This window comes from Penicillium brevicompactum (assembly GCF_028827555.1).
Source record: "Penicillium brevicompactum strain IBT 35665 chromosome Unknown utg000009l_segment0_segment0, whole genome shotgun sequence".
Taxonomy (NCBI): domain Eukaryota; kingdom Fungi; phylum Ascomycota; class Eurotiomycetes; order Eurotiales; family Aspergillaceae; genus Penicillium; species Penicillium brevicompactum.
In genome coordinates this window covers 1,294,202-1,310,264 of record NW_026623212.1, presented here as the reverse complement: position 1 = coordinate 1,310,264, position 16,063 = coordinate 1,294,202, and the positions used below count along the sequence as shown (strand labels likewise).

General features: G+C 49.8%; 10 protein-coding genes across 10 annotated transcripts; 3 read left to right on the top strand and 7 right to left on the bottom strand.

The window, feature by feature from the left end:
* Window positions 1-765: 765 nt before the first annotated feature.
* Window positions 766-1,575, bottom strand: N7506_011937 (uncharacterized protein; the record flags this gene model as incomplete). Its single annotated transcript, XM_056961228.1, has 4 exons — window positions 766-879; window positions 942-1,003; window positions 1,139-1,436; window positions 1,525-1,575. 4 exons carry the CDS (start codon window positions 1,573-1,575, stop codon window positions 766-768), a joined length of 525 nt encoding a protein of 174 aa, XP_056805762.1.
* Window positions 1,576-2,246: 671 nt separating this feature from the next.
* N7506_011936 (uncharacterized protein) lies at window positions 2,247-3,590 on the bottom strand (the record flags this gene model as incomplete). The annotated part of the gene is made up of 1 exon (XM_056961227.1): window positions 2,247-3,590. The coding sequence occupies one exon, from the start codon at window positions 3,588-3,590 to the stop codon at window positions 2,247-2,249; it is 1,344 nt and encodes a 447-aa protein (XP_056805761.1).
* A 172-nt stretch (window positions 3,591-3,762) lies between these two features.
* On the bottom strand, window positions 3,763-4,188 carry N7506_011935 (DUF3176 domain-containing protein; the record flags this gene model as incomplete). Its single annotated transcript, XM_056961226.1, has 1 exon — window positions 3,763-4,188. One exon carries the CDS (start codon window positions 4,186-4,188, stop codon window positions 3,763-3,765), a length of 426 nt encoding a protein of 141 aa, XP_056805760.1.
* Window positions 4,189-4,798: 610 nt separating this feature from the next.
* N7506_011934 (uncharacterized protein) lies at window positions 4,799-5,521 on the bottom strand (the record flags this gene model as incomplete). The annotated part of the gene is made up of 1 exon (XM_056961225.1): window positions 4,799-5,521. The coding sequence occupies one exon, from the start codon at window positions 5,519-5,521 to the stop codon at window positions 4,799-4,801; it is 723 nt and encodes a 240-aa protein (XP_056805759.1).
* Window positions 5,522-6,264: 743 nt separating this feature from the next.
* On the top strand, window positions 6,265-7,713 carry N7506_011933 (pyruvate dehydrogenase (acetyl-transferring) subunit E1 alpha; the record flags this gene model as incomplete). The annotated part of the gene is made up of 4 exons (XM_056961224.1): window positions 6,265-6,387; window positions 6,476-6,609; window positions 6,681-7,135; window positions 7,208-7,713. 4 exons carry the CDS (start codon window positions 6,265-6,267, stop codon window positions 7,711-7,713), a joined length of 1,218 nt encoding a protein of 405 aa, XP_056805758.1.
* A 302-nt stretch (window positions 7,714-8,015) lies between these two features.
* On the bottom strand, window positions 8,016-9,374 carry N7506_011932 (uncharacterized protein; the record flags this gene model as incomplete). Its single annotated transcript, XM_056961223.1, has 1 exon — window positions 8,016-9,374. One exon carries the CDS (start codon window positions 9,372-9,374, stop codon window positions 8,016-8,018), a length of 1,359 nt encoding a protein of 452 aa, XP_056805757.1.
* Window positions 9,375-10,087: 713 nt separating this feature from the next.
* Window positions 10,088-11,554, bottom strand: N7506_011931 (mitochondrial 37S ribosomal protein uS4m; the record flags this gene model as incomplete). Its single annotated transcript, XM_056961222.1, has 3 exons — window positions 10,088-10,966; window positions 11,024-11,455; window positions 11,519-11,554. The coding sequence occupies 3 exons, from the start codon at window positions 11,552-11,554 to the stop codon at window positions 10,088-10,090; spliced, it is 1,347 nt and encodes a 448-aa protein (XP_056805756.1).
* Window positions 11,555-12,557: 1,003 nt separating this feature from the next.
* N7506_011930 (uncharacterized protein) lies at window positions 12,558-13,086 on the top strand (the record flags this gene model as incomplete). The annotated part of the gene is made up of 2 exons (XM_056961221.1): window positions 12,558-12,641; window positions 12,694-13,086. 2 exons carry the CDS (start codon window positions 12,558-12,560, stop codon window positions 13,084-13,086), a joined length of 477 nt encoding a protein of 158 aa, XP_056805755.1.
* Window positions 13,087-13,105: 19 nt separating this feature from the next.
* On the top strand, window positions 13,106-13,865 carry N7506_011929 (HNH endonuclease signature motif containing protein; the record flags this gene model as incomplete). The annotated part of the gene is given in 4 exon segments (XM_056961220.1): window positions 13,106-13,115; window positions 13,130-13,248; window positions 13,310-13,486; window positions 13,548-13,865. Coding segments are annotated over 4 exon segments (624 nt in total), but the record flags the coding sequence as incomplete, so codon positions are not given.
* A 1,179-nt stretch (window positions 13,866-15,044) lies between these two features.
* N7506_011928 (uncharacterized protein) lies at window positions 15,045-15,915 on the bottom strand (the record flags this gene model as incomplete). The annotated part of the gene is given in 2 exon segments (XM_056961219.1): window positions 15,045-15,094; window positions 15,111-15,915. 2 exon segments carry the CDS (start codon window positions 15,913-15,915, stop codon window positions 15,045-15,047), a joined length of 855 nt encoding a protein of 284 aa, XP_056805753.1.
* Window positions 15,916-16,063: the final 148 nt, after the last annotated feature.

Here is a 16,063-nt window from a genome sequence, read left to right as displayed (position 1 = left end):
ATCTTCTTTTCCAGCTTATGAGTGCGCCTTCATGCGAACCAAAGCTTGAGAGTTTTTAGCTAGCTTTTCAGATTTAAGCATGGGGCTTATACCTCAATACTATGAAAGATAGTCTTGAGGCCCAGTACAATACCACAATATGTAAGGAGATTGATAGTCGAGTCCTCAGCCATTTTGACAGCGAGAATGGTGCAGATAAAGAGGCATCTCAGTAGCTGGAGCGTAGAGATACGGGCCAAATGTGGTTTGAGAATTAAAAACCACAGAGTGGGTTGGAAGGTTTAACTACCCCAGAAGCCAGTATGATTCCAAAATGGCCAGCAGTCGGAAGGATAACCATGGCTTGCGGCTGTTTCCCAACCTCGAGACGCTATCACTACTCGACACTACCTACTACCTACATACATCAATGATATCAAGACGGTACCTATTACTTATATTGATCATTGCCTAGTCTTCGTTTAATAGACCCAGAGACGTACACCCGAGGTTAGCCCGTGGACCTCATATGGCGCTTTACAACGAGACGTGCCCAGGTAATTCCAACTATGTCAGCGAGGAGAAGAGCACATGAAGCATGTCCTATCAAGCTTCCAAGGTCTCTCCCGATACCAAGATTAGTACTTTGGCCGATATTAATGCTGTCTCCGTGTTTTGCTTTGTTTTCTTATTTGAAGACGAGGTCAGACCGGATGGTCCAACGGGACATATTCTATAATACATAGATGATCACACCGAATCAATTTACAAGACCAGGATACACATCTACTGCGATCCCTCTGTAGACACAGAGCTATCCTTTTGGTCTCTCCTCACAGGACCTGGAGGCGCAGGGCTGGAGAATATGGACTTGAGACCAGCGAAGAAGCTATCCCGAATCTGCACGTGAAACCGTCAGTCAAGATGTCCGTGCAGTAAAGACCGAGTCCGAATAGACTTACCCCGTGGAACGGCGTATCACTAGTTTCCCACTCCATGAACAATACGGCGTAGATAATAACGACTAACGAAAATTAGTATTCACCCAACAATATTCCCTCATTCCACAAGACATATATATATATATATATATATATATATATTATATATGTCCAGTTGGGTTGAGCTCCAACCCGCCAGACAGGAAACCAATACTCACATCCTATAACAACCCACTGCCCAATCGTAACAGCCTTCATAAACGTCGGCCGGGCGTACTTCAGCGCCGCGCGACGCCGGTACTTGCGCTCAAGTCGGAACTGGTGCTTTGGCGACAGTTTCTTCATATCGGGGGGCCATTGGCGCTTTGGCTGGTATGGACTGTAATAGGCATCTTCGAACGAGGGCGGAGAGTCGGACTTTTTGGAGAGGCGGAAGGGTGATGCTTCCCTTGCTAACAGTGAGGATGTGAAGGCCGTGGGTCCGGTTGTTGTGAAGAGGCGGGTGGCGAGGGAGTTCTGAGCAGGTTCAGGCGCATGTTAGCTTGGTTCGGTGATGTCCAGGTGATGGCTCTTCTTTCTGCGGATCACGGTGGTGGTATCTTACTTGAAGGGGTAGTCTGGGGAGCAGTGCTGCGCCCAAGGGCGAGGCGCGCATTGGTGCGGTGGTTATTGCTTGGCGGATCATGATGTGTGGACTGGGAATCTTTGTTGCGGTTGGATCACTTTTTGAGATGGGGTGGAGTGCGCGGAGCGCCAGAACTAGACGCTCTTCACTAAGTTCGAAGGTTGGAAGGGTGCAGACTTGTGATTTCTTCGGTTATTTTTTGAGTCCAATGGTTTTTAGGATTGACTGATCAAGATGTTCAATATTTACTTCTATAAAGTATATAAAAGGGCTCATTTTGCTTTCTCACTGATTGTAAACTCACCTATACACTGGGCTTTCGACCGCGGGAGATAATGCTGACTGATCATCACCTGACCATCACTCAGATCGGATTGTTTCACGTGACCATAACGCTCTGGCTATGTCATCATATGCCAAGCTTTGGTCCACGTACAGTATTGTCCTTGAGGTACGGAGTACGGAGTATAAATTAAGTCTTTCTTTCAAACAAATAATCCCTATTTACGGCTCAATAGTAAAAGTCGAAGTTGAAAAGAGACGCTCAAATGTAATCCGAGTGAACTTTAATGTATGTACGGAGTAGCTCGGAATCCAGGAATGATGAGCAGCCTCCTTCAGCCTACCCTGACACATGGTGAAATTCCCTGGCCATTTGATGCGTATTCCCCATGTAAACTGTCTATCACTCTTATTATAGGCTAGTCTTTTGGGTTTGCAAGTGTCAACCCGCCACCGTTTTCATGGCGCTGAAATTCTACTAGCAGCCCGCGGGCCGAATCTTCCATATCGCCCTGACTTTCCTCGACACGTCGGTTGGAAGGTCGCTCACTCAGACCGTGGAACAGATATGCAAGAATGTTATTGCTCCATGGAGACAATCCTTCCTTATTGGTTTTCATCATGACGATGATGAGGAATATCAGGCTGGCAGCGAGCTCGAACAGTGGCAGGGTCAGCCATGCCCACGTCACAACGGCGGCGGTGGTCGATGAAAAAGCCTTTCCATGAACGACAGGTTGATACTTGATCTGTCGGAGACTCAGTGACAGGCTGTGTGCTAGATTATCCATCATATCTGGAAACCCCGTTACCGTGGTATTCATTGCCGAGAACAAGGGTTGAGTCAGGACTGAAGAGTACGCGGGAGATTCAATGTGGCCGCGACGGGCATCGATGGTCGCGTATCCAATTAGGAGAGAAGACAGCCAGGTGTTCGTTCCATCGATCGCCTCCTTGGTCGCGACGAATGTGGTTGAAGAACCTGGCGGTTGGAGTACAATGTCCAAATTGGACGTAGGCACAGGCTGAGTCTGATCAGTCCAAGTCGAGATCTCGGTTTCGTATAAGGTTCCATTTGTGAAATCGGCGCGCATGTTGCGAACGCAGAATTGGAGGAGGCACTCGAACGCAACTGGTTGGGCGAGAGGCTTGGTCATGTAGCTGGCTGAGTAGTTCGAGTCTGGTTGTTCTGGGATGGTGGCTGGTGCTGCGCCCACTGCGAATATGTTGAGGAGCTTCGAGCCATTTTGGGTAAATGCAATGGAGTCCAAATCTGCAATCGGGTTGGTTGTGATATTCAACATGCCGAGGGTGGTTGCGAAGTCGACTTGGTTGATCCAATCGCCGGGCTGTATGCCAGTAAGGCCAAAGCCATTGGAAAGTGTATGGTAGTTGGTTTTGTAAGCAGTGATTGGATTGTCATGGGGATCCATGTGAATCTTTGTAGACGTGAGGGTAGAACTCAGGTCCTTGCAGGTGTTGCAAATACCCAGAGTCTGATATGGCTCAAATGTGCAATTGCTGGAACTGCAATGTGTCAAGGTTGTTGCTGAGAATGTGGTATTGAGAGGATTGAAGAGTGCGACGTAGGGGGCAGCTAGCAACGAAGAATCAATGCCAGATGTACTTCCCTCGTGCCCGATCTGCGCATAGTCCGAGCCATTCATGTATTGTGCTACTGGTAGCGAAGCATCCTTGGTATATGGATAGACGGTTTGATATCTCAGGACTTGTTGATAAAATGTGCTGATGGCTAGAGCCATAATTGTTATGACAGCACCAAAGCATGCAATATACCTGGTTCGAAATCAGCAAGGGAAGAAAGTTGAGGCTTTGAATCTCCACAGCGGATATCATCTATAGGTCCAATGCTTCAGAATCATGGGGAAGATGAACTAACCCTCCTTTTCGATGCACGATCGTTAACAGGCTACCCTATGGTCCCCGGCTAGCTTCGTCTACCATGCGAAGATCATTCAATGTGTGCTTTCGAGGGGCTTGGAGCCATTTGGTCTGCCCGATCGAGGAGCTCACGGGTATGATCAAAAATGACTGGGCAAATGTGGCCAATAGTGAGATGATTGCGTTAGGGGTGATCCCATATCGCAGTTCTGGCAATGGACGGCCATTGAGGACATTCAATACAACAATGATAGCGACGAAGAAGCAAAGGCTCGCGGTCCAGCTCAGGATCTCGATTTTCCATGGTAGCAAACTCCATGTCGTTGATGACCGTCGTGTCGTTTTGATTGACGGGTTCGACAGCGAGTGGGATGGCCCCGATTCAGAGAGAGGGAGCAGTGTTTCCTGGCGATCGTCGGACGATCTGAACTCTTCGAGCTCCTGTGGCGCTGATTGCATTGCTGAATACCCTGTTAGGTGTTGCATTATATCGTGGCTGCTCACAAAGGCTGGCCTATAGCAATTACCGGCGATGGATCACTCTCCAACGCGGCATATTCTCGAGTGTCATGAGGAGGAAGGAAATTGATCTTATATTTGAAGCTGACAGGGTTGGCCCCCAAACATCTACAGCCCACTCAGCCTCCTCAAAGGTCCAATCAGCCCAAAGCTTGTGCCTGCAGGAGATCCTACTCTAACCGTAAACGGCTAGTTCCAAAACTTTGGTAGTTACTGTGGAATTGCAGGGACTTTCACACCTCATCATCACTCGGGGACCACATGAGAGAATAGAGGGAATACCTCTTCTGAGGCATGGGCAATTACAAGGTTAACGGAAAGGGTGGTCAATGTTGGATCTTTAGCGTTAGCGTCACAATCAATCCCAAGATATCTGACCCTAAATGTGGTGAAAGCGAATCAATGGAAGCCAACTGCTACAGATGAAAGCTGGTGAAAGCATGAGATTCGAATATGAAAAAGAGAAAGACTGTCGTAGTTGTTTTGAGAAAGTGTCCCCCTCCGAATGGTGCCTGGAATTGTTCTTTCGTGCTCGCCTTCCCAGATCACCTCAGTTGTGCTGATTCCTGGGCCCATTGAGTAATTCCTCATACTCCTCCTTTCTTTCACTTAATACAGCTACGATATCCTTCCTGCATTTTCTCATTGCGTCCTCACGTGGGCAGTTGTTCATCCACATGGCCACCTGCAGGGCCTCCTCCTTGAAGGCTTTCTCGATTTGCCGCCGTCGGAGTAGCCCAACGAACTTGACGGAGGGATCCGTCCAAGGGTTATCTTCGAGATTGAGCGTGTCTTGAAGGATATGACGAATTTTGTGGAGATTCAGTACCGAGAAGCTCTTCTTGGGTGGATTGCTTCCAGGCGCCTGAGCGTAGATCAGAATAGTGATATGGAGGTCTTCGAAATCTTTCAGAAGGTCGATGAAGGTTGACTCATCTGTCGTAAAGCCAGCCCAGCCGCTAATGACAAGATAGACCGGATGTCCTACTTCCCGTGCGCTTTGCATCAAGCTTGTCAGGTATCGGATAGCCTCATGCTCGTGATCCATCGGGTTGTTAGCGCGCCCGACGATAGGGCAGTAGAAGAATTGACGGTCCCCCAGAGAGCCGAAAGAAGCTCGGAAGGCATTTGCGACGTGGGACATAGTGCCTCGAAGCCACATCCTTTGCCCATGGACATCTGCATCGCGGTGACACTTGCTGGAACGAGCGATGAAGATCACGGAGGGGCCTATTGGAGGGGTCGGAGGGCCCGAGGGAGCCATCTGGGCCATGGCGGTGGTGTAAGGAGAAGCGTTTAATGAAATATGGTGGCTTTGACTTGAGCTTGACTGGAGGAAGGGGAAAGCCAGAAGGTGAGAAGGTGGAAGAGTTGAGTGAGGCAATGTACATGAGGCAAGAGCGTTGACTTCGACATCACGCACTTGATGAGGCTGTACTCTCAACAAAGTCTCTCCTTTCTATGCTTCTTAGGTTGGGTTTCCATGTGTTTCTCATGTCACTTTCATCACATTGTCGTGTGAGGGTTCTGATGTCTTGTTTCTCTGCTTTCCTGGTATAAGCCCAACCCTATGATCAAGGTTGCGGAGTGTCAATTGAGTTAATTCCCGAGATGTGGAATATCACACTTGGGCTGGATGTATAATTGCTCATTCTTGTATATTGGATAGTAACTGTGAATGTCATATTCATGGTACATTCATTGATTTATTAGTAGTCAGCATGTAGGCTTGAAGATGTCCCGATCTGTTGGGCTTAGTTCCAAACCAGGAAAATATGAACAAATCACCGGTCTCCAGTCAAGACTAACTGATCACGAATGAAGTAGTGGTCAAAGTAGTCAAAGTAGACAAAGGACGAAGTATAGAAAAGTAAACGGAATGCGCTTTCCGCCGTTCAGCGCTTCACCGGGCGGCCCCGATGTGGAAGGGGTGGTTGCTGACTAAGCCGGGAAAATTGAAGAGAGTTGTTGGGAAAAAGGCGCTTATCACCTTCAACTACCATCAATCCTCACAACATGCTCTTCCGTACTGCGGCTCGTCAGGCTGCGCCTCTCAGGCGTCATGCCTTCACTCCTCTCACCCGTCGCTCTGTCACCACCGACGCCGCGTCCGCCAATGTCGAGACCCCCGTCCCGCAGGTTTGTTGAGCCCTATCCGGAAAACTGGAAATCTCCCATCGGAAGCCCGGGACACTCAATGCTAACCTGTGCGCTTGCGCTGCTATAGGAAGATGACAAGCCCTTCACCGTTCGTCTCTCCGATGAGAGCTTCGAGACCTACGAGCTCGACCCTCCTTCATACACCCTCGAGACCTCCAAGAAGGAGATGAAGCAGATGTACTACGACATGGTTGCCATGAGGTACGGAGATGAGAATTGCGAAAGCTGAAACCCCCGAGAGCGAAGGATTGGACGCTGACTGTTTCGCCTAGACGTATGGAGATGGCCGCCGATCGTCTGTACAAGGAGAAGAAGATCCGCGGTTTCTGCCACCTGTCGACCGGTCAGGAAGCTGTCGCTGTCGGAATTGAGCACGCCATTACCCGCATGGACAAGGTTATCACTGCCTACCGTTGCCACGGTTTCGCTATGATGCGCGGTGGTACCGTCAAGTCCATCATTGGTGAGCTTCTCGGCCGCCGCGAGGGTATCGCGTACGGCAAGGGTGGTTCCATGCACATGTTCGCCGAGAACTTCTACGGTGGTAACGGTATTGTCGGTGCCCAGGTCCCCGTCGGTGCCGGTCTTGCTTTCGCCCAGCAGTACAACGAGCAGCCCAACACCTCCATCGTTCTCTACGGTGACGGTGCCTCCAACCAGGGTCAGGTCTTCGAGGCCTTCAACATGGCCAAGCTCTGGAACCTTCCCGTTCTCTTCGGTTGTGAGAGTATGTGTTCCTCTATCCTTCTGGTTTGGTCCTTTGATTATCAGTTTCACTAACCTTTTTCTACTCGTTCAGACAACAAGTACGGTATGGGTACCTCCGCTTCCCGTTCCTCCGCTCTCACCGAGTACTACAAGCGTGGTCAGTACATTCCCGGTCTGAAGGTCAACGGTATGGACGTCCTCGCCACCAAGGCCGCCGTCCAGTACTCCAAGAACTACGCCATCAGCGGCAACGGTCCTCTCGTCCTCGAGTACGTCACCTACCGTTACGGTGGTCACTCCATGTCCGACCCCGGTACCACCTACCGTAGCCGTGAGGAGATCCAGCGCATGCGCAGTACCAACGACCCCATCGCCGGTCTTAAGCAGAAGATGCTCGAGTGGGGTGTTACCTCCGAGGAGGAGCTCAAGGCCCTCGACAAGACCGCTCGCTCTGCCATCGACGCCGAGGTCGCCGAGGCCGAGGCCATGGTCGCCCCCGAGAACAACTCTCGCATCCTCTTCGAGGATATCTACGTTCGTGGCTCCGAGCCCAAGTGGATGCGTGGCCGTACCGTCGATGAGACCTTCTACTACTAGATTGTTTCTCGAGGGGATCGCAAGTCCTTGAAAGAGCTTTTAATCGTTGTGTGATAGGCTGGAGAAAATCCCCTATCTATCATTTATCTGTAATTTAGCCCGATGACTATTTTCTCTTATGTTTGTTTACTTGGTTATCTGTTCTAGAATAGAGAGCAATTACCATCTCCGGGTCTGTTCAATAGTTTCATGTCTAATCGCATGTCAATTGTAATTGGATCAGGCAAGGTACGCCTTCGCTCTGATAATGGGTATCTCGGAAAGCACAAATACAAGCAAAAATAGAAATATCACAAAACAAATCATCTCCCAGGCTCCTGTCTCAACATCTCAAGAATCATCTCCTGAGTCTGCTGCACAGATTCCAGCTTCTCCTCCATAGCCGCTCGACTCCTCTCCAGCTCCTGTCGAAACTGGCTCTGCATCTCCTGTCTCAATTCTTCCTTCATCCGCTCAATCTCACTATACGTAGGATGTGAATGCGACTCCGCCCGCACTGGTCGCGGAGATCCTCTACTCTGACCCGGCGCCTCAGAAGCAGCCTGCACCAAAGCCGAGATCACAGGCGCTGCAGCATCAGGTTCAATCCCCGTAGAAGCAGCACCCAGATGCTTATTCAATTTGCCCAGCGTTTCCAGCACAGCCGAAACCATTCGGCCGTCACCGGGTGGAGCGGGTGATGCGGAAGGCGGAGGCTGCACAGGGTTGGAGAACATATTTTCGAACCCCGGTGGTAGTCTCAACGGCGTAGAAGTCGAAGCTGGCGTCGAGGGCGATTCGAGGAACGGTGCAGCTGGGATTGCAGCTGGGGGTGACGGAGTGCCCGGGCCCGGGTCGTCATTTGCAGTGGGCAAAATGCCCAGCATCGAGACATCGGAGCTAGTGACAGAAGACGTTGGCAGGTCTCTCCATTCTTCAGGTTTCGGAGCCCGCCACGGCTGCGGCTGTCGTCGCTTCTTGATCTCGTCGCGCTTCGCGATCCGTCGATTCTCGGCTTCTTCCCATCGCTGCCAGGTGGGGATCCAGGCATCGAGCGCAGCTAGCCATTGTGGGTTCATTAATTCCTCGGCTGTTGAGCTTGAGGTGTTCGTCGTGCGCGTCCGCTGGTCTTCGAGGAATTTGATTCGCTGTCTGGTGACTAGTTCGACCTTTCGCCGTACCGAATGCCATGAATAGGAGCGGCCTTGGTGAGTGCGCTGGAACTCTGTGGCTACCGACTGCCACCATTTACATAGGTTGCTGCGGCTGCCGAATGTGTCTGCATTTTGGTTACAGATGTCGAAGAGAGCTACTTCTTCTTTGGTGGTGAGGCGGCGATGCTGTCGTGAGGAATCGTCTTCGGTTTCGTGACAGCGTTTTGTGCCTCGTGTTGGTGTCGGCATCAGCACTGACCCGTCGCCTGTTTTTTGTCCTCCCACCCGCATGGGCGCATAGTATAGATCTTCGGTGAGAATGCCCGCCTGTGAGACGTCCGGTATGGTACGTCCGGATGTCTCTTCGCTATTCTGTGCTGTTGGTCCGCTGGCTGGTGAGTTCCGGATCACCACCGAGACTGATTGGGATGCTGGGCTATATCCTGATGGGAAGTTTGACGGTACTGTTGAAAACGGGTGTGAGTTCGGGCGGTATGTATGGCTGTATTCGGGGTGAGTGCGCGGCATCAGGGCTACTGGAGAGAAGTAGCAAGCTGCCAGTGCTGAGCAGTGGTTGAGTCTCTTCTCAATACATTGTGGACATGAAAGACAAGCACAGAATGTGTCGATCTGTGGGGATAAAAGAGCTCCAGGGCTGTGGTCAATTTCACATGGGAGATTTGGGGATGGTCCGTGCTGCATCGATGCCGGTTCTTGAAATTTGATAGACACTTCTTCTGTAGACAGTCCACTAATTGAACGCTATTCTCTCATGCACAAGCATTGTTTGCCTCGATGATACTCAAATCAATTGAAGATTGGAATTATGTCGTTGGAAATATAGCTTGGACCCTTGGTGGTGAGATCACCTTTCATCGTTCAGCATTTAAATATATATATATACCAAGCTTGCACAAAATTACCTACGTAGCACTGCCAAGCTACCTAAACCCCGGAGGAAAAGAGGAATACCTAGGTACCAACGACAAGAAATATTGAACATCGAATATATATCCATTCAAAACACATAATGGCTATGGTGGTACAGAGGAGACACAAAAGGCCTCGGGGCAAGCAAAACGAGAACCAACACCATGGTCAACATGATCCAGAAATATGCAGGCGAATCTAAGAGCCCACTAATACACAGGTGGGAAGGTAGGAAAATAGGGTAGGGTAGTACATAAGACAACAAAGGCGCGTAAGTAGGAACGTATCTGGCCTATGGGCCACAGAGCTCTCTACCACCGTCTCCTCAAGTACCAACCGTAAGCCGGGGTAGCGACCTGTTCACCGAAGGGAGTGGGAACCTCGGCAGAACCGGGGCGAGCCACCGGGTGACGCAGGTAGACGGCAGCACAAATGTTCTGGTTGACCTCAAGGTAGCGAGGAATGAAGGCAAAGGCAGACATGTATTCACGTGGCCGCCAGGGAGTGGCGTAGGGCTTGAGGTGGTCGACGGGGTTATCGCGCATCTGAGTGAGAGCGCGCTTGAGGGTGTCGAATTCTTCATCGCTGAGCTCGGAGGAGTCGACGTCTTCGCCGCGAGTGGCTTGGTCGAAGGCTTCGGAGAGCTTGTCGCTAGGGGCGGCCTCCGCGGCAGCAGTGGCGGCGGCGGCGTCCTTTTCATTCTGAAGCTCCTTGTTCTCCCTGTCCTTCTTGGAGTCCTTTGAAGGCTTCTTCTCACGCTTGGCATCCAGTAGAAGCGTTAGTTGCGAGAATTGTGCTTCCAGGCTGTCGGTGAGGACGGTGGAGGATTCGGAACGAGAGAGGACGCGGCGGACGGTCCTCCCGAAGCCGCGGAGTTCTGCCTTGCGCTTTGCGGGAAGGGTGTCCTTGCTGGTGGAGATGATGTTCTTGGCTCGAGACATAAGATGCATGAGAGTTTCCTTGTTGCTTCTCGGCTTGGTTTCTGTGGGCTCGGCTTCGTCCTTCTCAGCGGCCTCATCAACCTCAGTGACTTTCTCGACCTCCTCTTTGGGCGCGGATTTCTTTCGTCGCGCAACGCGGCTGTTACGACGCTCGCGTGGAGTCTTTGTGGCACCGGTAGCGAACATAACGCGGTCCGACTCGACCTGGAAAAGGTCACCGGGGTTAAGGAGGTAGCTGGGGTGTCGCATCTAGCAGGACCATTCAAATTAGTACATGCCTTCATATGAACTCAATTCTAGCCTTACCTTCTGGCCATTGACTGTAACGGCTCCATGGATCACGAACTGTCGGGCCTGTCGGGCACTGCTGGCAAACAGAGCGCGGAAGATGGCAACGTCCAATCGGCGTTCCAGGGGCGCAAAAGCCATTGATGTGTAGGGTATAGGGCGGGCCTGGTGAGCAGGCTTTCCTTCTTTGTCGAGACCAGAACCACGACCGGCTGAGAAGACAGATCCATCATCCGCGGCCAAGTCGTAGGTATTCATGGGGATGACACTGCGGATGCGGTGGTTGAACATGCGCTTCCATTGGCCTTCACCGACCTGCTCACCGTGGTAAGCACGGGAAACAGCCTTGGCTGACCATTTCTGCTGGAAGAAAGTGCGGTTGACGGTAGGCGGATTGCGGAATCGGGACATGTTATACAGATTGTATTTGCTCCATGATTGACGGAGTTTCTAAAGTGGTCGCAGTTAGTTTGAGAAATTCCAGGTTTCTTGAGCATGAATTTGATAACATACGCCTTTCGACAAGGTGTTGGTAGCCCTGTTCCTCATTGTGGCGGCTGGATGAGTTCAATACTGCCTGGCGATATGGATCAGCTTGTTGGAGCGGCATTCAAAACTTCAGAGCACGTGATTGACAGTTTATGCCTGAACGATGTGGCATAAACATGTTTGCAATGGTTGCATTGTAGATAATGTTTGCTGTGTTTGTGTACATCCCTTGCTTATCCCTTGATCCACATCCTGCATCCTGATTGGCTGTCCCACAATCTCGCTTAGCACTAGCGCGCTTGTCGAAGAGGATAAATAGGTCGCTCTTCCCGCCCTCAACCTTCTCTCTTTTCTTCTTCATACTTACCTTGTTTGGGTGACTGCGATCATGAAGGCGGTTCACCACAGATTGGTCCCTGCATTGCACAGCGCGGCGGAACAGTTTGTTCAATGGCCTTCGGGTCATTGACAGGCGTATTCTTTGGCACCCTCCACTTGTGGAATTATTTCTTTTCATCAACGTTCCGCCTTGCGCGTGATCTTGGAGAAGAGTCAGTTCTCACTCAACTTGTTCAGTTATCCTACCCTGCACATAGTCCAAACATCCCAGCTTTACCCTAACTAATGTTTGGCTTTGATAGGCTACAGTGGAGCTACACTGGATTTTCATATGTATTGAGCCTATGCCACGGAGTACTGCTCACGGTGTACTTTGTATACTTTTGTTTAGCCTGACCGACCTTTATACAATGACTTTGGAACTTTAACAACTCTGCTGTCTTCTTTCCCACTTCACTGTACAAAGTGGCTTATATCATTAGATCTCTTGAAAGTGGCATACTGATGCTCCCCCTACTATTGCTGCCCGAGTGCCTTATTTCTGACGCCTTCCAAGGTTGAGCGTTGATGCCATTATTATGCCATCAACTGCTGTTTTGCTACTCCAGAGAATTAAGCCTTTCTTTCCATTGTTCCCAACTGGGCTTCCCAGATCTTCTCCCATTTTGTTCCCAGTTTTAGCACCTCTTCCTTCAGTTGAAGTCAGTACCACTAAGAGCACACAATGCCGAAGAAACGAGCAGGCTCAGAATCGGCATGCCCACAGTACTCTCGAGCCTCAAAACGCCCGCGCGCCGAAACCGACCCTGTGGCACGCCAAAACAGCGTGTTTACCAATAACATATACATACGACTCTGAGTCTACGAAAATAGCAAGCATTCCCAACGCAAAGGAAATCCTCGACTCATACAACCCCAGTATTCAACGAGACCATAAGGATATTGTGAAACCTGCCCTCTACGCATTCCTGGAGTTTCTCCCAGAGGATAGCAGACACGAGCTGATCACGGGCATAAATAAGACGGGTGGTAACGAGGAAACCCTTTATGGTGTTTTCGACAACCTGTATACCGGGCTGAGATCAATAAGTGAGGGTTCTCGACCCATTCTCGAAAACCACCGCTTATGGGATTACCCAGTGCTGTCTCGCTCAAGACGATCGTCCGTTACCTCCCCAATCTCGAAGCGAGAACAGCCAGAAGCACTTTCGACTTCCATGCATACACCCATCACACGACAAGAGGATTTCTAAAAGTCCCTTGCCAGGCGCGATGGTTATCAGTCCGTCGCCACAGGACATTATGACGAGCGTCGATATGATGAAACAGGACTTGACGACCTCAGCCTCAATCCCATTGAAACTGAAGGAGCCCATTTAATACCATCTTCCTACGGTAATCAGAACTCGAATGAGGTAACAAAAGTTCACTCCCGAGGTCTTCGTACTTGTGTATACTAATACTATCTCAAAAAAGCTATTACCAAACGACCCGAATCGTTCATGGGAGATTTTATTTCGATGTTTCCCTACACTCAGAACTATCGGTTTCAGACACACCAACCCGGACCTGAAAAATCCTGAAAACGGCTTAACTCTGTCCAACTGGGTTCACAGAAGATTTGGCGAATTCAAACTAGCTTTTAAAGCCACAGTCAGTCACAGATGCCCTTCTAGTTGAATAACCTTGGAACTAAATACTAGTCAGGATCTAGGATATACCAAACGAATACCGGCTCGAGATTTTCGGTAGACTTGAGGCTGGATTCCGAAAAATGCTACGTGATGTAGTGACTTTCGAGAACCTCGACCAAGAAGAGAATCATGAGCTACCATCACCAGAATTACTGGATTGTCATTACCGGTTGTGTCATATCTTGCACGCTTCCGGGATGGCAAAGTCATTTGAGTATGATTTCAACAGATGGGAGCAGATTAAAGAATCAATTCATGAGCTAAGAGAGGATGGGAAAACGGATGTCGCGGATTTTCTGAAAGCATCATTCCTATACGATTCCGTCCCTGCATATCCTGGTATTCCAAAAAGTTTATCTTCCCCCAAGCAGAGCTCTCCGAGTGTTCTAAACTTTCCGTTACTCTTGATGTTGATTCTAGCAAAGAACTGCCATGACCATAGCCCGAAGGCTGCTTTAAAATGATTGATACAAGCCTCAGTGCCGCGCTCACGCGCGGTCAAAAAGACAATGACCTCGGGATACCTAGGTAGTTGCCTATAAGCAGGAGTAGTTATGTATTGGTTTAATCTCTTATTTCCATTGGTAACGGAAGAAAGCTATCATCAACTTTGGGGCTTCTTTCTAACTGTCTTTCTAATTGTCCTTCCAAGGTTCCAACTAATTGTCGAGTCATCATGATTGGTCGAGTAAAAGAAGGCTTGGCTAAGCCGTGAACAGAGAATTAGGGATCGGGGATATACTGCTGAGGGGTCACGAGCAATCTGTTTTGCTCGGTTCAGGGTTTGGGTATTTCGACTTTCTACCGGCGCGCCACCCGTGGACCCATGTCAGATAATTCCACATCATTGTTGTCCCTAGTCTCAAAGATTGAGCCCTCAAATGCTCGCTTGATTTTGTGGTACTTCTCCTGCGACCAAGTGATAACATAGACGAAGAGTTGGTGGAAAGCTCTCAACGTGCGGAAGAAAAAATTCCTATCCAAAGTTGATAATCCTCGCTGCAGAGGTGTCGAAAACAGGAGAAAGATTGCTGTAGCCAAACCTGCCCCCTGGTCCAATTCGCCAAGTGAAGTAGACGAGCGAGGGATTGGCGGGCTGAAATGTACGTCCCACGAACTCACTGCGCATAAAGTGTCGAGTTGAGACCGATCAATTATAGCCCCTAGGAACGCAACAATCGGCATGAAACACATCAGTGCCAATTGTATAACGGGCGGATGAAGCGGTTGTGGCTGGCCAATCTGAGCGGGAAAACACCAAGCTAAAACTTTCGCTACAGGAAACCGCAGCATTTCTATCATTATGATAAACACCAAGCCCAGCATCTGGAAGCTGGCGACGTGGTTGGAAAAAGACCGTCCAATACATACATATTGTACGCGGCAGCTCAAGACTTTCAAACTACAGAGAAGGACGGTCATCCAAGCAACATGTCTCAACGTGACGTAATTGAAACTTGGTCGGTTCGACATAATCGCCAAAAAAGATATTGTTGATGAGATTTGAGCCACAGATGCTACTGCTTCATCTTGGGCTTCCCAGCGCTGGTTTTGGAAGGGAACGTGTCTGGTCAATTGTACACAGCACGCAATCAGGGGATATGCAACTGCGGCACAAGTGTTTGCATCCAGACGAGGTGAAAGCTCTCGCAGTTCTCTTCGGTATTGCAGGTATTGGAATCGGTTGCGGAGATCAATCAGATGATGGTGAAAATCATCAAACTCCATCTGCAACCACGGGAACGCAGTGGAAATTTCCTCGAAGAAGAGATAATAAAGACCATCTGTATCGATAGACCCTCGTGAATGGTATTCGACAAATCCACTTTGGTATTTGGAGAGTGACATATCCAAACGAGAATAAAGATTCAGAATCATCTCAGCTCGTTGGCCTGTGGCCTTCTCGTAATCCTTATGCAGTAGATGGGTGAGTTCTGTAATTGAAATATAATGAGGGTAGTGATGCCATAGAGAGATGTCAGAGCCTCGAAGGAAACGGCGGACAAATTCTGTTGTCCACTTTGGCTTCCCTTCTTTCTTTGCAAAAGCGACACAGAAGATACCATCAAGGAGCCTTCGCAACCTGCAAAGTTTCTCACGGTCGATCTCATGTCTGGTGTCCGAGTCACGACCGCTGCTCTCACCGGACCCCTCTTCCATGTCTTGTGGGAGTGGCAGGTCACGAATGTCCGGGTCGAAAATGCAAGCATGCTCGAGGCCCACGATAGGACCTGACCAAATGTGCCTGAGAAGCACACGGCCTTCATTGGGACCGAAAGCCATGGCGCAGACAAGAATCCAAGCCCAGAATGTACCCGGACCGTAAAATCCAGAGACCTCGGAGTAGTCGGTGATATGAGTTGCCTTAACATGGCACAGGAACATCATATTGATAGCCAGCAGGCATTGGCACAAGAGGGTGAGATCCCGGGGCCGTAAACGCGATCGTAGCCTTGGTGGAATTATTTGCCCCAAGACCGTCTGTGCTCGCCATAGGGCGATCTTTGTTGTTATCAAACTTTGGAGGATCGCATTA